Source organism: Rhamphochromis longiceps, linkage group LG16 (assembly GCF_057381845.1).
Source record: "Rhamphochromis longiceps isolate RC_006_pf linkage group LG16, R_longiceps_female_GT1.1, whole genome shotgun sequence".
Lineage (NCBI taxonomy): Eukaryota > Metazoa > Chordata > Actinopteri > Cichliformes > Cichlidae > Rhamphochromis > Rhamphochromis longiceps.
In genome coordinates, this window is record NC_140572.1 from 6372705 (window position 1) to 6396052 (window position 23348).

The 23348-nt window shown below is 40.4% G+C and overlaps 1 protein-coding gene across 1 annotated transcript; it reads right to left on the reverse strand.

The window, feature by feature from the left end:
• Positions 1-2111: 2111 nt before the first annotated feature.
• wdfy2 (WD repeat and FYVE domain containing 2) lies at positions 2112-22766 on the reverse strand. The gene is made up of 12 exons (XM_085383972.1): positions 22493-22766; positions 20822-20889; positions 15039-15112; positions 13835-13889; positions 12550-12700; positions 10465-10577; positions 9287-9413; positions 8675-8780; positions 5714-5815; positions 4503-4633; positions 4292-4400; positions 2112-2951 (listed from the first exon to the last, which is right to left on the reverse strand). Exons 1-12 carry the CDS (start codon positions 22627-22629, stop codon positions 2922-2924), a joined length of 1203 nt encoding a protein of 400 aa, XP_085240098.1. The 5' UTR covers positions 22630-22766; the 3' UTR covers positions 2112-2921.
• Positions 22767-23348: the final 582 nt, after the last annotated feature.

The window sequence follows — 23348 nt, forward strand, 5'->3', positions numbered from 1 at the left end:
GTTTCTCCCTGGGTGGATCATCTCCTTTTGCATGTGTCATGTGTTGCAATACCTGGGAAAAAGGAGAAAGTCTGTGGTGCCGAGCAAAGTCCGATGAAGCTGCTGAAACGAAGACTCCAGTTAAAGTCGTCGAATATCTGCCGGTTTCAGTTTGCAGTCAAAGAACTCAACACTGCAGCAAGAGCCCCAAAATCACAGCTGCGATCCAATAAACAAACACTGGACTCAAATACAGTTGAGCAGGTGAATACCTCCTCTTTTAATATGTAATTTATACACATAATTACATTGAAGGACACAATTGTTTTCTTTCCTGGGACAGAAACACAGACCACTGGCCAAAGACGGATTTATTGCATCCATTCATTTTGAATGCAGAAATCCTATATTAGTATCTAGAAAGATGTGCATCTCCTGTGCAGTCTGGGTTTTCACATCATTGTGAAAACCCAGACTGCACCAATTATCACTTCCACGTGCACTTCACATGATGCCAGCAAAGAAAAAAGCTGCTTTGTTGCAGTTCTTTGGATTTTTTTGTACTCCTGTTCCACGCAGGCACCACATTACATTAGATTCAATGCAGAGTGACAATAAATGAGCTTGCCGTGCATTCGAAATGACACAATTACTATAACGGAGCTGAAACACTGGTAAGGACCTTTAAAGTCTTAGTACCCAAAGTTTCACATTCACAAGTAAACAGCTGCTATACTTTTATTCGTGGCTGTAAAGTGACGTACAGTTTTCCATCGTTCTATAGTTGTAGAAAATCTCATCTTTGGGCTTGAACTGTACGAACACTAAGAATAGTTATCGGCTGAGCAGATCATTAAAGCACAAGTGTAATGATAACTAAAGACATACTTAGTCTTCACAGCATGAACTTGAGATATTTTTGCTTGTTGATTCCAGTGCATCGACAGTAAAGTCAGTCAGTATCGAGACGTTTAAAAACAGTAACAGTGGGGACAAATCAATGCCGTGTTCGTTAGCTTACTTTCTATTCTGTGCATGCTGCCACTGACGAGCTTGATGATATGTGCTTTTGAATGTCAAAAACGTTTAAACCACACTTACAATAATAAATAATCTCAGAAAACAGTTCCACAGCTGTAAAGGACAGGAAGTACAAAATGTCAGCTGGCTTCATGCTAGATTACACAATCTGAAAGGTGCGCTCTGCACATCAGTGGGTTTAGATAAACACTGTGTGTGCTTACACTACAACAACAAGAGTCTGCAGTATCATCAGTATCCTTGAAAACTTCCCAACCTTGTAAACTTTGGATTTCTTGCTCATACTGTCAATTTGTTCCAAATTTGCTTGTTCTGACATGATACAGAAGCGTGGTGAGGTTGCAAACCAAAGAGCATCCATTTGCCTGGAGTTTTTTTTACCAGACCAGTATGAAAACGCCACGAGGTCTGCATGATATCCAGTCTTTTAACACTCAGTGGACTGGGTGCATCTACATCTGAGGCCTCCATGTGTTTGCACACCAGCATTACAGTGCGTACAGAAGACATAAAGCTCCTAATGTAGGTAATGTAGTTTATGCAGGTTTTTTAAGTTGTTTCCATCCACAAGCGTTTCAGCATAAATCTGAACTAAAGCTGCGTTTTATGCTACTTCTTCCCTCTAGTGCTTGATATCAGGTGTTGCAGACTAAGAAAAAGTCTCCCTCGGATGATACTGTCAGGTCAGACCAGACGAAAAACAAAAAAAACAAAACATGATTTGTATAATAAGCGCACACAGTGTGAGTGATGTGAAGCACCTGAGAAACAGCACACTTGCAGGCATTAATGACATGCTCACGAGCAGCATTTACAGGCAAGAACTAGAACATCTTCTACACAAGTGACACCTGTTTTATTTATTTTTACTGCTCGAGGCTGTTTTTATTTTAGGTTCTATTTTTGACATTTACACCTGTAAAACACCCAAATGTTCAGTGCTTACTATGAACATATTGTATTTTCTGCTCTTAGGACACATGTGAGTGCCATGCTGCATTGATGATTATACTAAAACAATAAAATAAATGAAATAGTTGGGAAAACCTAAAAAAAAGATAAAAGAAAGTAAGTTTGTGGAGGCTGCTTTGCTGCTATTTCAACTACAAACATTTTTTGTAATATCAGCCTGTATATACAGACAACAAAGCCTAGGGTCTGAGGGTTATGTCAGTATGTTATGCCAAAAAGACGACATTTGGTGTTAAACAGGTCAGTGTGACAGTTTAGGTTGTCACTATAACAGGTGGCAGGTACCTAATGTTAAATGGAACATAATAAAAGGAGCGTCACTTTTAAATTCTCTGTCTGCAGAAGGTAAAAAAACAACACGTGCAGGTCTGAACAGCTGCTGGTGCAAATGAAAATCATAAGCTCCTGTTTTGTTAAGGATCTGCAGCCAGTTCAGTAGGAATGCACGTTTGATTTTGCCAGTCTGTTTAACAAGGTGCTTCACATCTACAGAAAGTAAAGTCTGGGTTTGACAAGTTCCCGCAGTGCAAGCAGGTTTCATAAGACTGTTTCATGAATTTCCAGTTTGAAACTGGAAAGGAATGCATGGAAATTAAGTACATGAGGTGTGTTGATAACTTACAAAGGGAAATGCCTCAACCTTTCGCACACTGTACAGACACACATACACAGAGAGACCCACAGTCCACCAGCAACTCTCTGTAACCTTGTGTCAAACAAAGCCTGTATGGTTCTCAGGCTTCACTGGCCTGCAGTGCCCTCGCTGTAAATGTTCAACAGCCACCGCTACACGTTAAAAAACTGCTAAATATTATCCAGATGACATCGATCCTGCTGGAGCTCTCACCCTGTTTCTCTTCCCAGTGGTACTGGCACCTCGACAGTTTGTCAAACAGAGATTTCTGCTGACTGCTTGTTATCCACAGATCTCAGGACACCACAGGAGTCATGTCCCATAGCTGCAGACAAAACACAAGTAACCGTCAGTCCATTTAAGCAGAAACAGTTAAAGCTGTGTTTCTGTGACCCCCTCATAGCTCAGACATGTGCAACACTATCATCATCCGTTTGTTGGATTTGAATCAGATACTCTATGTAATTTGTCGACTTTAACTAATGCAATTTTTAAAAGACAGTAATTTAAGCGCGTTTTTGACTAAATTAAGACGTGAATTTTTTAAAAATAGGAGAACAATATTTGACCCAGTAGCTAGAACTGGTAATCAGCAGAGAGGCAGTTATACAGTCAACAGGGTGGGTCAAAGAAGAAATACTGTGACGTACATTATCACTTTGTTTTAGAATATGATTACTGACACACTGGGGCCCAATATAAATGTTTTTATGACGGAACATGCGGGCTCTAAATCGACTCCTCCACATATTTGACTTTCCAGAGTGGCTACTTAATGGCTCTCTATGGTGGAGCTCAACAAATAAATGACAAAAGGGCAGAAAGCAAATTAGTTAACTGAACTGACATGTTATTAAAACCGAGACCAGAACGGAGAAAACCTGATTTTAGCTATTTTAGATTATATTCGTGCAATGTTTCGAGTACTGCAGAATAACTCAGTTGTGATTACAGTTACTCTGCTAGTCATATATATAAAATAGACAATTTAATTCTTTTAATTAAATCTTTTTCAAGTACATTGAAAAAGCCTGCACTGTGTATTATTTTACTAAAGGGAAAATTACATTAGTGCATAGTGCAAAGAACTACCTGTTCACATACCAGCCAAACACAGTGTGAAAGCTCAGTAGTCACCACTTTAGTAGCTCCCTGTAAGAGGCGTCTGACTCTTAAGTAGCAAATATTCTCCAGCTCACTCTTCACCAGCCAGTCTCCAACTTTGTCTGTGAGAGCTGCCCGAGAGGCCCAAAACAAATGTGTTCCCTCTGAGTGACTTCGGATTCTCCAAGCATTTAATCTAAATACGCAACACATCCTGATGTAAGGTTTATTAATGGGTGTTAGACTGACAGTCACAGTGTAGCACACAGTTTCCAGCTACCTGCAGTGTTTTATAGGCTTTCACATGCTCTGGATTTCCTTAAAATAAATAAATACTTGAAAAAAGACTTGACTACCACCTCGGACACTGGGGCAGTCCCCCCTAAAAGAGCAGTTATTTTAAGAGCAGGGATTGTAGCATAAACAAGCACGTCTAAACGGGCTGAAAACATAACCCTCATGTCTGAATGATCCGAACCCCTAGCTAAGGGTTACTGTCTGTGCCGCACGCCTTATCCAAGACTCTCAAACACAACAGACACTCCTTGTACTTTTCCAGACCTTGACAATCTTGTCAGTGCCAGAGGTGAGCAGATTTCCAGTGGTGGGCTCGTAGTGCATGTAAACAATGCTGTGCTTGCTGTCGTGGAAGGTGGCTGTGGGTGCTCGACTGCAAGACACAAAGGCAGCGCCAGCGGTTATAGTGTGCGAATCACTGGGAAAGCTACAAAGGCTCAGTATATGACAACAACAGAAGCTGATTGTTACTCACTCCTCGTCACTGATGGACTCGTGGCAGCTGTCACACACGCGCACCTCGAACTCGAATCCCATGAGGGGGATGGTGGAGCGTTTGGACGAACATTTGCCGCACACTGCCTGGCCGCACTTCCTGCAGTGGTGCTGAGCACACAGGAGGATATGAACACATCAGCTTTCATTTAACATCTTATTTCTCATCAAAGAAATGGAGGTGGTGTTTTGCTTTTTGTTTTGTTTTGTCTTACAATGAAATGTTTAGCAAATGTATACGCCAAGTCAAGGCCAAGTTTTGAACTTTGTGTTTCGAAAGCTACAAGAAGATACTGGTTGTGATGCATTTTGATAATTGCTATCCAGCAGACAATCTCTCTCTCTCTAGGAGACTGTGTGAGGTCTGCAGACAGCTGCAGCACACACACTTCATCACAGCTGTAAGTCTGAATGAGACTTTGAGGAACGTTAACATAACACTGACCCGTGTCCAAATAACAGAATCAAACTAGCAATGTTAACCATCCAACGTCTGAAACCGGCTTAAATCAGACCACTTCAATTCATTTCCAAGAGTCCACACGCGTTGAAACTTCAGGTAAAATGTTCTCGACTTCTCTTTTTATTATAACATCTGTATCTGCATTCAGCATTAAAAATGCGAGACCACCAACCTGGTAGATTTTCTTGTTTTGACACTGAAGTTTTATTTCATCAGCTGCATACAGCTTGAAGCACTCTATACACATTCCTCAGTGATGCTGAAACATTTCTGTGTACAGTCAAAAATCTTTGTGTTTTTCCCCCCTCCAGTGCAGTGAAATAGAAACACCAACATTACAGCGCTTTGTGTTTGGTTCTCGCTACACAATGTTTCAACAGACTGCTGTGCAGTCAAAAAAACGCCTATTACTGTATCTTTGAACTGTGATTCGCACACACACACACTTGGAATGAGTAACCACAACATAAAGCAGTTTCTGAAATTGAGGCAATAAAACAGCCACAGGATGTTTGCTTGCCATTAGCGTGGCAGAAGTGAAGAGTTATAGAGACTTGTTTGTTAGAAAGCTGTTTGGAATACGTTTTGAGTGCGGCTGAGCTGCACATCACTGAATCTGCTGCAGCAGAGAAGCTGAGTTATGATATATTTGATATATAATAACTTGTATTTTTAAAGAAGAGTGGAAATAAAACAAGGTGCTCGGCTAACGGGCGTGCGCTCAGTACCTGCCGTAGGCCGATCTTCTTACTGTCCCACATCTGTTTGAAGTTCCAGAAGAAAGGCTGCTCACACTTCTGACAGGAGTCGCTGTCCAGCCATTCTGGGGTCTGTGGAAACGCACATTTCAAAACTCATTTGACTTCCAACATAAACACTGGAGAAATATTTAAACCTGCCAAATGAATTATTTTTTCTTATATTGCTGACCCAAGAGAGACTGAAGCTTTTTCTACAAATTGAGGGTCAGAAGATGGTTTAGCCCAGTTTAAATGTCGTGTTTATTCAATAGATCTCAGTTACTTCTGTTCCTACGTAAATAAAAGTGTTAAAGGATAAATTATAGTCAGGGAGGGAGGGAGTTGTTTATGTGTTTTGCTGTGCAGCAGAAATAAATCCAAATTCACTCTGACAACATGACATCAGGAATCAGGATACTGTTATTTTTCCAGAACAAAAACACTTCCCATGAACCTTAGTCTGTGTAAAACACATACCATAAATCCCGGACTACAGAGCGCACCTGATTAAAAGCCGCATGCTCTAATTGTAGAAAGAAAATTAATTTTGTACTTGTACAGGCCGCACCGGATTTTAAGCCGTATGCGTTTCCCCTGTAATATGAGATATTTACACAGAAATACTAAGGTATGGTAACATAAACGTTATGGTAACATACAAAAATACATACTGCAAATGCCTTTTTTCCTCGAACAGCGCCTGTAACACGGCTACCTCTAAGTATATGTACTGATCGGTAACACACAAATTACGTTGCTTGTGGGTTTTTTACGGAACAGTGCATAAACAATATTACAACGTCTCTTAACAACCGATAAAAATATATACAGTATATATACACTACTTATCACTTTGATTGGTCTACTGTTACCAGGCAAAATGTTTTTGGCTGCATGAAAAAAAATATGCATTAGCCGCACGTCAGTATAAGCCACAGTGTTCACAGCGTGGGAAAAAGTAGCGGCTTATGACCCGAAAACTACAACGTATTGACTCAGGGGGCTGAATAATTACGCACGCCCCACTTTGCAGTTATTTATTTGTAAAAAATGTTTGGAATCATGTATGATTTTCGTTCCACTTCTCACGTGTGCACCACTTTGTGTTGGTCTTTCACGTGGAATTCCAATAAAATTGATTCATGTTTGTGGCTGTAATGTGACAAAATGTGGAAAAGTTCAAGGGGGCCGAATACTTTTGCAAGCCACTGTGTGTGTGTGTGTGTCTCTATATCTATATATATCTATATATATCTATATCTATATATTTATATCTATATATCTATATCTATATATATATATATATATATCTATAATAGGCTGGCCAAAGGAGGCGATAGAAGCCACTGACATAAAGACAAGAAAGCTCCTTACCATGCATGGAGGGTTTCACCCCAAGTCCAGCACCCTGAGGCTGTACGCTAAGCGGAAGGAAGGGGGCCGGGGACTGGTGAGTGTCAGCACCACAGTCCAGGATGAGACAACGAACATCCAAGAATACATTGGGAAGATGGCCCCAACTGACCGAGTGCTCAATGAATACCTCAGGCAGCAGAAACCCAAGAAAGAGGAGGGAGACGAGGAACCATCATGGAAGGACAGGCCCCTGCACGGTATGTACCACCGGCAGATAGAGGAGGTGGCTGATATCCAGAAATCCTACCAGTGGCTGGACAAAGCTGGACTGAAAGACAGCACAGAGGCACTAATCATGGCAGCACAAGAACAAGCTCTGAGCACAAGATCCATAGAGGCTGGGGTCTATCACACCAGGCAAGACCCCAGGTGCAGGCTGTGTAAAGATGCCCCAGAGACAATCCAGCACATAACAGCAGGGTGCAAGATGCTGGCAGGCAGGGCATACATGGAACGCCATAACCAAGTGGCCGGCATAGTGTACAGGAACATCTGTGCCGAGTATAACCTGGAAGTCCCGAGGTCAAAATGGGAGATGCCCCCAAGGGTGGTGGAGAATGACCGAGCTAAGATCCTGTGGGACTTCCAGATACAGACGGACAAAATGGTGGTGGCTAACCAACCGGACATAGTGGTGGTAGACAAACAGAAGAAGACGGCCGTAGTGATCGATGTAGCGGTTCCGAATGACAGCAATATCAGGAAGAAGGAACACGAGAAGCTGGAGAAATACCAAGGGCTCAGAGAAGAGCTCGAGAGGATGTGGAGGGTGAAGGTAACGGTGGTCCCCGTGGTAATCGGAGCACTAGGTGCGGTGACTCCCAAGCTAGGCGAGTGGCTCAAGCAGATCCCGGGAATAACATAAACACAGCCCCCCCATGCATATACAAAGTTATCACAGTGTGTCAATAACTGGAGTGAGAAGTATTATCAAGAAATGTAAGGAGAGCCACACAGTCAGAACAAGCCTGGCAGAGGTAGGAAGTCAGAGATTTTAAAGACTCTCCAAAGAAAACTAAAGACCCCAGCACAACCGTCAAGACTCCGGTGAACGACTTAGTCAAGCTGTTATTTTAAAGATGAAAATTTGGAGCAAATTACAGAGACTGTGGCACAGCAGAACAGCGAGGCAGAGTGAAAGTGGCTCTGATTGAATATAGAAGCAATTAAAGCCTGGAGACTAGCAGAGCAAAGAGGGAGACGCCGAATCTAGACTGTGTGAGCATCTGAACGACAGAAAATCAAAGAAAACTCTGCTAATCAGGTGACCTTTAATGGACCTCTAAAGAGAACTTTTTGCCCCCAAAGGATCTGAGAGAACAAACATCAGCAGTTTATCCTGTGAGCCGATCTGCATCACAGAATGTGCTTCCCTGTAAAACATGCAGGGAAGCACTAAGGGAAAAAAGCATGCTATTACACAGCACACATGACATTTCCTTATTTTGCTCACAAGCTGTTGCAGTTCACACATCAAACACAAGCTTGTGTTTGTGCGCTGACGTCACGCTGCTTCAGTCTGCTCTCTCTCACCTCTTGCCGTGTTACATCCATGTTCCAGATGACGATGCTTCCATCTGAGCTGCAGGAGATGAGCTGCCGGGTGTGTGAGGCGTAACACAGGCCCTGAACTTTGTCACTGTGGGGAGAGCACAGCAGTGAAGTGGGTGTCCCGGTATGCTGACATAACCAGAAGTGCTTTGCATTAAAATTCAAGAAACAACAAGTTAAAATACAAGGTAGCAGCTACACTGAGTGGGTCCTCCAAGCTTTCAGTGGTTGAAAAGCTTGTTTCAATGTCAAAGCACATTTTTATAAAATGCTCTAAGAAGAAAAACATTTATTTAGCAGCTTTTAGCTTTTGAGAGTCAATAAAAGTCTTTGCTCAAAAAAAGTGTGAGATTCCAGAGTCTGTTTATCGTCCTCTTATGAAGTCAGAACACTGTTTTTCTTTTACTGAAGTCTGCTCTCCTGCAGCCTTTATGGTAACTTCATAACATTACATTTCAACTAGTCGTTCAAGCTTGAAGTGAGTGCGATGAAATGAATGAAACTGAGTAAACATGACAAAAAACACAATTACAATTCCATCAATACAAAACTGCTGAGCATATGTATAACTTATTGGCTAATGGAGAGCCTTACTTGTGTCCTTGCAGTTCGATAGCGGTGCCTTTGCGTCCGCCGATGTCCCACATGATGATTGAGTGGTCCGAGCTTCCGGAGAACAACACCCTTGTGACCGGGTCCCAACACAGCGCCGTCACATTACCTGACATAATTACAACGGAGACAAAAGTGCCTCCGTCAGCTACGCCACATTATCGTGCAGGGTTCACTGAAATTTAATAAGAACCAATTAATTAAAACCAACTTTCACTGGCTTGAAGTCACTGTTGTTGGACCTCTCTCATCTTTAAACTCATTTGGATGTGTCTTTATTGTTAAATGGTAAAAACACATTTTTCTTTTGCCTTCTCTGTTGAAGCAGACTGCATCATGACAAGTTCCAAAGATTTTCTCGAACATTTAAAACCACCGGGGACGCACAACTCTGTAAAAATCAATGCTGAGCTGCGTCAACAAATCTGCAACCTGCTGGAGGACAACAGGCGAAGACAAACGAGGATACTGTGTGAACTTACTGCAGCTGCTGTGTGAACACACATTTATGAGAATGCTCCCCCAAATACAACTGAATTCTAAAATAAAGATTTAATTATCATACAAAGAAAAGCTGCGACTCAACTGCTACATAATTGTTTTAAAGTGGGTTTTGTTTAAAGTTTACAGATCAGAAAGTAATCACCAAATATTGAAAATATCTGCTGCTGTGATCCACTGTAGAGGCTCCTCTCTCTCTCAGATCAGTGAAGAAATAAGAAAAGCACACAAGCAAAAGATGCTGGCTTTCTCTCATAAACTAATATTCAGAGTCGGGAGCGTACTGAAAGCAGAAAACTGAAAATCATCCGAAACATAGCTGGGAGACAATTTGTACAGACAAAATTGGAATGAATATTTAACAATGTTGTGGCGCAGGCAGAGCCGGCAAGAGTTCAGAGCTTCATTACTATGCTAGGACTGCCGCCAAAAATTATTTTCATTCTTGATCAATCAGTTGAACATTTTATCAATAAATTATTGAATTATTTATTTAATTCTGGTAAATGTTAACAAAAATCCCCCTAAGCTCCATGTCATCTGTTAAAAATCACTCAAAAAGCCAAACTAACAGTGACACTATCAGAGGCCTGATCAGCTGACCGATTAATTAATCATTTGTGCTTCAATTAGGACACTAGGTGCTTGTGTGTGGGTACCAGTGTGTCCTTTGAAGGTGGTGACCAGGCTGCAGAGGTCCTGCTCCAGCTTCAGGATTGTCACCTGACCAGACTGATCCCCTACGAAGGCGTGTCTGGTCTCCACGTCGAACCTGGGTCAAAATTAAGGTCATGCTTTCCTGCTAAATATGCACTCATTCAGATCCTGTCACACAGACCGAACAGATTCACAACAGAGCTGTAAATTTCACTGCTCACCAAAATCCAGAGCCAACTCTGTGTAAACTACTACATGAAAGCTTTGAATGAATTCGTGCAGAGGCAGCACCACAGCGACTGTCAGCGGAGGACTCTCAGCTGTTTCACCGGCTTCCTTCAAAGCCCTGTCTGACCCGATTAAGTCACGACTGAACCAAATCATTACGTCGGGATACAAAGACGACGAGGAAACCCAACAGCAGAAACAATAACCTAAAGATCCAATCCACTTCCACTGATTTGTCCTTTTCTTTCTGGAAATCTGAGATTTCACGCTGTGCATAACTCCCAGTAAGCACAGAAAAGATGATTTTAAAGTGAAAGGATATTACAACAGATCTACACCGCTGGTTCGTCTGTCCTTCTCAACACCACAGAAAACCAGTGAAATCTTTATTAAACATTAAAAGGGCTGTAGCAGTTTTTAAAACACCCCTGACTGTCTGCTTAACCATTTTCAGCCTTAATGTTGCTACAGCCAGTTAGCCACATTGAGCTGCGGTGGTTAATGCCTGTTTAAAGTATGCTAAGCTGGTGAGAAATGAAACAGTTACGCGCTGTTAAAAAGTGAACAGGAAACACGTCAAAATAATCTGATTCTAGGAAACTTAAGTGATCAAGTCATATTCTTATTCATTACCCTAAAAGGAAAAACTACAGTACAAACTGTGCATCTAAAGAATCACTGCACACTTAACTATATTTTCAAAGTTTGTTGAGTAAAGTAGATCCTCTACATGAAACATTATAATTTCTTTTGCTGCTCTTAGGTCTGTTTTCAGCGTAGCACCGTTTCTGTTCAATGATGGCTTTTGTACTTTAATAATAAAAAGAAAACAACTGTCAGTTCCAGCTCAGTCTTCACCAGTTAAATTGAGTTTAGCATAAAAAAATCTGTTCCTCAGCAAGTCTTAAAATTAGGCAAACACAAGCTCAGATGAACAATACATGTCATATTACATCGTCATTATTTATTTAATATCTACTAAGAACAACATGTAGAAGCAGTGTATGAAAAACTGATTCAGTAGCTTGTAGAAACACATTTAGCAGCACTAACTGTTTGACTTTGTCAGTCTCTCGTGTGTGGTTGTGGAGACGTATTGGCCCACTTTTCTTCACACCTCCTTTTTTAGGCTACGCTGAAAATAAAACTGGGAGCAAGATAAGATGCCTCTTTTTATCTTACTTTATATTTATCAGAACTACAGCAAAACACGCATAACTAATGGTAAACAGCATGAGGGCACTTTTTATTTGTTGTTTCCAAATAAAAAGCTTTCAGCCACAGTATCAAAAGGCTTGCTTTAGTTCAAATGAGCGCAGATTTGGTTAAAAGGCTTCATGCACTATGACGGCCATTTGAACAACAATTTTTTGAACAATTTTTCAAAAAAAAACCCAGCAAAACTTTTAAATTTAACTTTTCATTTTCCACACTGTTCCTTTTTCATTATGTCTAAAATCCCTGAACAAATAAACGCCGCTGCTCTGAATCTCCTCTTGCCATGTTATGTAGACAGGTTAGCATGATGCTAAGAGGATACCAGCAGTGTGATGACCTAATAGCAGGCTCATTGGTATGGATCAGTGCCGCTGCTGAGCACTCACACAGCCTTTCATGTGGCCATTACAGAAACCTACTCAGACCGTTTCCTTGACAACAGCATGACTGATGCCTATTGTTAGCCCTTCACATTAGTAGAAACTAACTGGAGGCTAATTTCAATTGCCCGGTCTTATGTTGCACTGACCTAAAAATAGACGGTGTCATCAAAATAAAAAGACAAAGGCTAAAGAATCAAAGTTGGCTTGTCACTTCCCACTCGATCCACTCTAAAGACAAAGCTGGGTGTAGAAGGATACTGTAGTCCTGAGACCCAGGCTGCGGTGCGATATGTCCCCAGCAGCTGGCCGCTCTCTGAGCAGTGCCAGGTGAAGTTTTTATCCTGCCCCGTGCTCAGCAGCCACTCCATCTCCAGCACAAACAGCACCACTGTCACCCTGCCCTGATGAGCTACACACATAAAAAAACAAATTAATTAAAATGAGTAGCCTACAAGAAATCATGGTCATCATGAAAGAAGACGATCAAGCACTACTGCCTTCTTCAAAGAAAGCAGCCAAATGAAGAGGAAGTTTGTGCTCGACACTGATGAAGACGTATTTTTATACATTTGTACTGTTGCACAATACACTTAGCCTTATGTGACACAAAGATACATCTTCACATATGATCAGAGAAACATATCATAAAGGTCAACTATAAATATTTCTCTATATCCATAAAATAAATAAATAAATCTTCTAAGGGTTGTTTTGGACACCCACACAATAAAAAAACATGCAGTATAGTGGAATCTGTGGAGGATACATAAAGAGATTTATCACTGGTGCTCTGATCCACACTTAGTGAGTTATGCTCCACAGAGAGGCATGGATTATGAACACAGCCAGAGAGCAAATACTCCTCAGGCTACAAAGCCTAAAGTACAAGGATGTGAGTGGACTTTATTAACTTTGAACTGCCCAGAATTGGCAAAAGTAACAATGAATAACAAGTAACAACAAACGATAGCAGAAACAAAGCTTAAAAATTTCACTTTGAAAGTGTTAGACTTATATTTTTAAGGCATTCTAACAGACTGTAATAATAATAATAACTTTTTTTTATTTTATTTTCTTTTTTTAAATGGGGCAAATCATAATTTATTTATAGAGAAAGAAAAGCCCCTTGTCACTCTTTTCTGGGGCAGTGGGGAAGGTTTAGTCGGGGTATTAGTCTGGGCACAAGGCATTAAAAATTTTGCCTTCTGAATGCAAGTTTCAGCTAAACCCCATTCGCATCAAAATAAAAGACGCGCACCAGATAAGAAGTTGCAACGCGCGTTTGGGTACATAAGATTTTCTGGAGGAAGACAGACATCTGTTTAGAACTCTTAAAGATGTCAAAAGAAGCAAGCTCCTTTAAGCAATTTCTTTGGTGTTCCTCCACCTCCAAAGAAGCGCGTATTCTCAGAAAAGTGGTTGCAGGAGGTGAGCTGGCTGCAAACAAATGATGAACGCACAGAGATGTGGTGCAGAATGCGCACCTGCGGACCACTTATGTGCACCCCTGAATATAACAGCGTTCTTGCTCTTTCTGTCTCACCCTGGTAGGTGCGTGCTGGGGTCATCTTGTTGTAGTCTTCTGACAGAACAAACTCCTGAAAGAGAGGAAGTGGAGATAATTGGTCACTGACTAAAGTTTCCAGCAACTTTGTAAACATAGAAAAAAAACTATGTTGCTGTGTTTAAATTACATTTGGCTCAGTTCTCTGCACATCAGAGGATTCATGCAAAATGTGCACTGCATAGCATGTATAGGTGAGAAATAAGTACTACTTCCTCAAAAACATAAAGACAAATGACTCATAGATCAATAAATACAAGAAAGGTTCTTGTTCTGAAGTTTCAGCTGAGGTCAACACCCTTAATAAAACACTTATGGGAACTTATGGTAAGTTATGAGGTTGTTCTGAGATGAATCTCCAAGAAAAGTTCACATCACGTGCTGGCTTTATTTTAGGACAGCAACAAAACAAGAAGTGGACAGCAAATAATGCTACATCTAAAAATAGAGTGACCTGCACTGCGTCAGGTCAGAAATGAAACTGCTGTGTTGCTAGAGATTGTGTTTATAAAAAAATAATGGTTACTTTTTTTGGGGTTGGAGCTTTAACTGTACGGAGTAGACCAAAAGGAAAGTCTGGCAAAGAGGTGTTGCCCTCTGGAAACAAAGAATCGTATTAATAAATTGCATTATGAGCTGCGTGACGCACTATAGGAAGGATTATTAAGTGACCAAGATCACAAGGATTCTTCCTCTGATGAGCATGAATAAAATAAGTAGATCTGAAGGAACTCGTTCAATTAGACACCATTGTATGGTACTGTGTGAGAAAAGCAAATAAAAATGAGAAGTGAGATTTATTCTCTGGAGAGCTTTGCCACAGTTTGTCACAAACGAAAGCTATTCACTGCCACTGTAAGAAAGATCAGAGGGGACAAAATTGATATAATGATGATGATTTACTGGAAGAGATGAATTCACATTTAAAAAGAAAAAAAATCTCGGCTGAGTGGCTAGATAGTGTGCTTCAGGTGACATGAAATGACGTCAAAACACAATCAAAGCAGATCAGGTTTGTGAACTAGGGCACTGACATTTCCACTAAAACAAAAGAAATACAACTACTCCATTCATTTGATTATAACATCACCGGCAAAAAAAGGAAATAGTTTGTCACAGAGGAAGGAGTGAAAAAACCAGAGGTCTGCATTTAAAAGGGAAGCAGGATGTTGGCTGGACTTACACAGATACTCCCAGTGTCCATCCCCACAGATAGTCTCCTGGTCTCAGGGTTAAAGGACATACAGGAGCTTGATGCTGGAGACACAAAGACACACAACAACAAAGGTTACAATTATTACCGACCTAACAGACTTTTGTGAGGCAATCTGTAAGATATCAGTAAAATCATAAGGATACTCGTGCCTTCTTTCTTAACATTGATGACATTTGTTTGACATTGTAGCAAGTGTCAAGGTTAAACCACAAGCTTTTTTTAGCCTATCAAATGCATCTCACAGTCCTTTCTCAGCTGACTGGGTCATGTGACAGCAAACGAGATGCAACTTAAAGGTACAGAAAACTGATGACTTTCTTCGGCACTGTTAGCCAACAAACCCTCAAATACACTGGAAAAATCCTGACAATGGTTACAGCAGCTATCGATACATGTGAGAGAAACTTGTGCCATCTAACACTGAGATTACAGACTGTCATCGCCTCTATTCCCTCGCGTCAGAGTCCTCCTGCGTGTAGTGTGTAGGTGAACCTCAGCGGCTGCCACCTCATTTTAAAAATCCAAACCATTCCAGTCTATAAAGCTGAGCTGGCAAACTTCACTGAACAGAAGTCTCTCTGTAGGGAATCTAACCTAACACAAATAATGGACACTTAGCTTATTGTGCCATGGTTTTTCTTATTTTTTATTTTAATACAGCATGAGGTTCATAAGGTCTGATTTCGGCCTCATCAATTGTTAATATGCATCTCCCGTCTGATCCAATCTACACCAGGAAACATTGTTAAATCATGTCCTCAAGCTATTAAGCTAGACTCTGGTGCTGTACTGAATCATTTTCATTGTGTTCAAAGGCTTTCAAACTACCATAGGCTTCTCTCTGAAATGAACAACACTTCGACATTCAGAGCTGAACAATGGTTGCTGCACAAAATATAAATCACCAGTTTCAGAGGTTTTCATCTCCCATGTTCTTTTCTCGTCTCATCGTCAGCATTACAATTAAAATGAAATAAACAATTGTATTCTCATTTATATGGCTTTCAAAAACAGCAATTTTTACATTTAAATATGTCAGAGCAGAATAAAATGCAAGATGCCAGCTGCATCAGATTAAAAAGAAAAAAGAAAAACTGAATCTTTGTATTGTCAAGAACGACAATACTACTGTCAAGACATCAAGCCACAGTTTATTATAAAAAGCAGAACATTGCGAGTTTGAGTCTTGCACAAGTGAAACAATGTTTATTTTATGTTCTGTCTATCCACCCATCCATATTCTTAACTGCTTGTCTAACCCAGGGTTTGGAAAGGGCTGGAGCCTTTCCTGCAGGAGGGTACACTCTGAACAAGTTAGCAGTTTTATTTGCTTAATTTCTGAGAAATTACAATTTTAAATCTAAATATTCAAAACCCCCAGTGTGTTATTTAACCCAGGGGAAATGAATCCAGAATTTATGTATTGTAGATACTTTATAATGACTGTCTAACTACTTTGGAAAACTGTTTGTTGCAATTTCCTGGAAGAGCTGGCTGAAAGTTTTAAAAGCCAAAAAAAGAAGAAAGAAAGAAAGAAAGTGCAACCAAAGTCCCTGCAAAACTACCCAATTTAGGTTTCCAGAAAGCACTGGAAATATCAAAATGTTGGAAAGCAACATAGGGATGCATAGATGCAATCAGTTTATTCTACCTTTCTGCACTTTAGCCAATAGTCGCTTTCCTTTGCAGTGATTACTGAGCAGTTTGAAAAAACTCATGTCAGGGTTGGTAACCACAAATATTTAACTAGTGCAGCCTCTGGCACTGCTATTGTTAGTGACACATCTTGCTGATCACAGCATGAGAGTTGCTTCAGTTGCACAACTAAAGAAAAAAAAAGGGACCAACCGTCACAGTCATGCACAGAACAGAAACCGAATATTGGCAATCAATAAGCAATACTGTTTGTAATAAAAATGAAAAGAATGCTGTTATTGTATGCTTTATAAAATCAATCTATCATAAGGTAATAAGTGATTTTTGAAATTAGGCAGAAGCCACTAACCACAGACTGTATATAAAAGATGGTCATAGCCATTGCACCATCACCCATTGATTTGTGTACCCTGAATTTTGAAGCCTAAACATTAGTGGTTTGGCTACTGCCATGTTGTATTTTGCCATAAATGATTAAGTTTGGACAGAAGGTTAAACTACTAAATTATCAGCTAAAGCTAGTATGGTGAGCGTGCTGTGTTCATAAACCGCATTCAACAACAACAGATAGTATAAAACAAGGATGTAGCATTCGAGTCAGAAAGATTAAGCCAATAAAGAAGCACCTAAAAACCTGCATTCTGTCTGGAGGCCACCAGATGGAGATAGTTGTGGTTGCAAAAAGACTTCAGTCCTGTAGAAGTTTATGGGAAAACTGCTTTCTGACTTGATCTCTGTAAACACTTTCATTATGAGTTTATGGGCACAGTCACTCATTTTGGGTCATACAAAATAAAAACTGTTTTGTAAAATACACCATAAGTCATATCCATGTGTTATATACAGTCTACGGGCGCAACACATAGGAACAGAAACCCTGTTAATTCGTGCCAAGTAAGAGATGAATAAAATCACCAAAACTGGTAATAGCAAAACCTCTTGTAACATTTTTTGTCATGATGTTATTTATCAATAATTCTGCTAAAAATGCTCCAAATGCACCACAGACGTGCACTTCAGTGAGGCTGAGCTTACAGCTGGAGGCTACAGCTGCCAATGTTGGCAGACCCATTAATCAAAGCAGCCACTCACTAACTGTAAGCCACAACAAAAGGGGGGAGTTAGAAGAAGAAGAAGAAGACTCAACACCTACACAACTACAAACCCATTTCCAATAATGCTGAGATGCTGTTTAAAGTGTAAATAAAAAATAATACAACGAGCTGCAAATCTCATAAACACATGTTTTATTCACAATAGAACATTACTAAACATCAAATGTTTAAATCGATACATTTTTATAATTTCATGAAACGTATTAGCTCATTTTGAATTGACGGCAGCAAAAAGTCAGAACAGGGGAAACAAAAGGCCGGAAGTGTAAAAGGGAACGTTTTGGTGGAGGAATATTTTGCAACTAATTAGGTAAAGTGGCAACAGGTCACTGAGAAAAAAAAAGAGTTTCTCTGAAGTAAAGATAAGCAGAGGTTCACCAGTCTTTAAAAAATTGCAAATTTGCACATTTTGAACCAATTTCAGAATGTTTGTCAATAGTACATAAAACCATGAAACGATTTAGTGAATGTGGAGAAATCTAGCAAGGAACATGGCCCAGAATCAATACTGGATGCCTCTGATCTTCAGGCCTCAGGCGGCACTGCATTAAATACAGACATAATTCTGTCATGGAAATCACTGCATGAGGTCAGGAACACTTCCACAAATCACTCTTGAGAACACAGCTCACCGAACCATCCACTAACACAGGTTAAAGCTCAATCATGCAAAGACGAAACACTGCAGTCTTCTCTGGGCCAAAATACATTTAAAATGGATAAAGTGAGGCAAAGTGAAAAACTGTTTTGTGATCAGATGAGTTGAAAATTTGAAATTCTTTTTGGAAAACACTGACACCATAGCCTCATAAGTATATTAGCGCCTAATATACTGAAAACTATATACAGCAATTGAAAACTATATAAAACCTGTATATACAGGTTTTAGAGCAACATATGCTTCCATCAAGATGGCATCTTTTTCAGGGAAGGGCTTGCATATTTTAGCAAGACAATCCTACCCAGCATACTGCAACTATTACAACAGCATGGCTTCATAGTACAAGAGTGTGGGTACTGAACTGGCCAACCTGCCATTTCACCAAATGAAAACCTTTAGGGCAGACTGGAAAAACCCAAAGACTTCTTAACAGCTAGACTCCTGTAAAAGACAAGAATTTGCCAAGATTCCTCTGCCCACGATCCAGCAGTTACTCTCCACGGCAGACTGTTGTTTAAAGAAGAAGGGATGCTACACAGTGGTCCTGTCTCAACTTTTCTGAGACGTGCTGCTGCCATCAAATTCAAAATAACAGAGGATTTTTCTCAGCTTAAACATTTGGTATGTTTTCCATGTTTTATTATTATATGAAATATGACATTTGAAAATCAGTGCGTTGTGTTTTTGTTAATATTTTTTACAGTGTCCCAACATTTTTGGAAAAGGACTAGTAGGGCTGGGCCATATCATACTGTTCACGGTAATACCGGTATAATGACGGGCAACGATAAGAAAATGAAATATCACGATAGAATATGGGTAAAACACACATGCGCAGTGCCTTTGTTTACATATGCACATGGCGAAAAAAAGCGTGCCGAAGACTGAGAATAAGAAGGGCGAAAGCAGATCGTTAAATGAAACAGATGAACCAGAACTGGTTTGCAAAAATGCTGCAACTTCAGTGGTGTGGAACTGGTTTAGCTTTCATCCCTCAGATACACAACAAAGCACATTTTTGGTAGAGCATGCTAGCGGGCCGTCGTTATTACCGTGTTTTCCAAAAAACACGGTAATAACGACTTAAAATCAATCCTTTGATTTTTCTGAAAATCGACAGTGCCCCTTATAATCCCGTGTGCCTTATGTATGAATTCTGGTTGTGTTTACTGACCTCGAAACGATTTTATGTGCACGGCGCTCGAAAATCTGTCAAATGTTTCAGTACGACTTCGCTAAGCTACGAAGCCGCACCGCTTGATGGATTGACGGATAAAAAAAACAGCTGCTTGTTTAAGTGAAAATACATTGATGTTTTTTTTTGCACTAATAAAGTTGTGGAGTTGTAAAGTATTTTGTCTAGTGTCAATTATATCGTTATCGCAAATTTTCAAATGTATATCGTGATAAATATTTTTGGTCATATCGCCCTGCTCTAAGGACTAGTGTTATGAAAAGATAAGTTAGATAAAGAGATTTTTTTTAAAAAAACAACAACAACAACAACAATCTGTTGTACCATCCTGTCAGAATATTAATTTCACTGCTGGTATTGAACATTTTTACATGGAAGTCTAATGGGATTGATTCTGTTTTGGACAGCGCCTCAAGTGGCCACTATTGGAACTGTCTCTCTCTTCTTCTTTTTTTAGCACTTCCATGTTGGCTTCACTTTTCAGCGTCAGAGCTTGCCACTTCCTGCTGCCTTTACCTTTGAAACACAGCTCCATCCACTCATCGAGGCCGCTCCAGTCAGCACATGTGGTCATCTGTGCATTAAGTGTTGATAGGCTGTTACTCGTGAAGCATAACAAATATAATAGTGCCTGACACCTCAGGGTGACGACAGCTGCCAGAGAGAGGTAGCTTTTTACGGTAACGCATTTTACAGCTAATCTGTTTTATCGAGACTCGGTGGAAACAAGAATGATACCGATAATCTGAAAAATGTTGAGCATCAAGTCTGGTTGATCCCAAGAGCAGAGTGACCTCCACATTTTCATCGGTCTCTGAAAGGAGGGGTGTGTGATTCATTGTGTCCATCATGTTGAGTCAGTACACTCACAGGCGAAGCATGTACAGAAACGGGAGTGAACACTGCCTTTCACAGAAGAATGTGTCAGCTGAATAACTGCTGACAAAAGTGCCATTCTTGTGCTATTTATGATTTCTTTAATTATACTAAACAAGCCAGTCAACCAGCTAATTCATAAATAAATATTGCCTTTTTTAAGCATACAGCATACTGACAATTTACTGTTAAATACTGTTATTCAAAAAAAATGTGCCAGTAGACAAAAAAAGGAAGGAATACCTACATGGCATTGTGTGGTAGATGCTGGGCCAGTACTGACCACTGTCTCTCTTCAACCATACCCGAATAGTCCTGTGGGATGAAACCAACAGAGATTAGTCCTCAATGCATTTGAAGTGAGTTACATTCTTGGTGTCAACTTTGTTACACTGCAGGTAATCAACTCAATTGCCAGAATTTCTGAGAAAACAGAAATATGTGTGACGTATTCGTAGGTTTCACTACCACTGATAAGGAAATCAGCCTGTTCTCCAGCACTCCGGGGGGCCACAAGCAGATCCAACTGCCACTTCCACCAGAGGAAGTACTGACATTTCCCCCAAAAGGATACATGCATTCATTATCCCCAAAATATCATGACCACCCATCCTTAAAATGCTGCTTAAACCTCACCAGATCCGTTAACTCCGGTAAGTTGCACCTGCTGCATATCAGACTTCATCCTGTCACTGGTTTGTGGTTTGACTCTTGTCAGCCCAGTGTTAGTAGGCCTCTCACAAGGAAGAGGTGCTAACTTAGTTATCTGACCACAAAAATCTGGATCTTATCAGACTTGCTCAGGTCTTTACACCTGACAGTCTGCACAGCCCAGATATGAGACAAACAATGGTTCTAATGTTTTGTCTCTGCTGTGAATGCAGGTAAAAACTTTCCCCTGTGACACTGAACAACAGCCCGAGTTCCGAGATGACTGACAATCAACTCACTGACCTACTTTGAATTTTTACTACACCACTCAACACTTCAATTTACAGCAATTATTCTTCACTGTTCTCTTTAGGGGTGACATATACTTCTGGGTGAAATGTAATGGGAATAAAATCATCTGTGCTTTAAACTCAATCACAGAATCCACTGAAAGGCTCATTTCCCACGCAAATCCACATGGCCACTGGCACAAAGACTTAAGACACTTCTATTTCACCACCTCCTTTTCCATTTCGGTGGGTACTTAAACGCGGTTTGTTCTAGCAAATTCCATATATCTTATTTTAAGCATTTCCCCTGCTTAAACACCCCAGTAAATAGCCATCTAGGACTACAATAGGTAAGTCGCCATGGATCAGGGATATGCATCATATAGCTTAGGTGGCATATAGGACTAAATTTGCAATTGGTGCAATAAGTTACAAGGACATTTCAGAACATGCCGCCTCAGCATATACAGGCTCACCGTCACCCTCACATAGATCTAAGTGGGATAGACGCAAACTCTTGGTACCCCAAAACAGCTCCAGGCATGTGCAACAGAGAATAAGGGGACAGACTACAGCAGCTTTAATGCCTCAAAGCTGAGACATTCTGGTATATATAGCAACTCCTGGTGCCATAATATGCGAGAAACACTCTAATAACACCAGTGTTTACGCTGAGTCTTTTTTTAGTTATGTCTAGCTAACGTTAGCACAACTAAACTACGTGTTACTGGCTTGGAGCTAACACAAAAAGAGTATAATTTACAGCCGTTAACTAGCATGTAATGGTGTGACTGTGTCAGCTGACACTTTTGTAAAAATGTTATTGAACCCTTGGACTGTTTCAACATGTTTGGAAACGTTACATGACACGGGGGTGGGGGTCCACTCAATAGGAGCAGATTAAGGGGCATTATTGTGTCGAATATTATTTCTGGAGGTTAATTTGTGCTTTAGCCAGCCTGCAGAGCGCAGCTTACCTGTCTTCAGACACGCTGATAACGCCGTCTTCTTTGGGAATTATCACCGCTGTGCTCACCACCTCCTGGAAAGCATCGATTTTGCTCAGGAGGCAAGGCTTCCGAGCCTGAGGTTGAGGCTGAATTTCAGCCGCCATGAGCTGGTGGTGCACAAACCTCCGACTACGGTCCTGGCTCCGAGAAACATAACACACGGCGGTCCGACAGCAGAACCTCGGCTGCTAGCTAGCTGTCAGGCAGGCAGCTCTCTGTTGTGACGGCGGTCAGAGGCGGTGCCAGTCAGCTGACAACAGATACGCCACCTACACTCGCACACATACAGCACTTCCTTTGAACAAAATAAAAGTCCTTAGTTGAGTTCCGCTTTTGGATTTTCACAACAAAATATGATAGATATTAGATAGCTTTAATTAAAATATAAAACGATACGATAACAATATCTCAAGTCTTGTAAGCAAAAATAATAAAGTAATATCAACAAAACGTTTTCTAATGAGGCCCTCTGCAAAGTGTGGCTACACTACGTCTGCCATACAAGAAAGAGTTAATCATTTTGAAGCAAAAAAAAGCAAAGAAATCAGTTTTAATTGGCCGTAATGAAATATAGAGCAAATACTGTTATGTTAAAAAGTGCAAATTATGACATGTCAATTTCCCTTTACCAAAGGTTTATAAAATGTGACAGATGTCTTTATTAAAGGGGTGCCACAGTGAGGTCGACAAAAGACGTTATCCCGACTTTTAGACACCTCTATTGGCTCAGGGTGAGCTATACTTTATTATTAGTTGCATTAATTTCCATAATGCGACTTTCTTCAAACTAGTTTTGTATTTTTTATACGCCATAGATATGGTA

What these genes read in the sequence shown, in the direction of transcription:
- wdfy2 (XM_085383972.1), bottom strand. Translation starts at nt 22,629, where the DNA reads ATGGCGGCTGAAATTCAGCCTCAACCTCAGGCTCGGAAGCCTTGCCTC. An exon ending in TGGACACTGGGAGTATCTGT is followed by an intron (nt 13,890 to 15,038) that starts GTAAGTCCAGCC and finishes CCTCTCTTTCAG; the next exon opens with GAGTTTGTTCTGTCAGAAGA. An exon ending in ATCGAACTGCAAGGACACAA is followed by an intron (nt 8,781 to 9,286) that starts GTAAGGCTCTCC and finishes CTCTCCCCACAG; the next exon opens with TGACAAAGTTCAGGGCCTGT.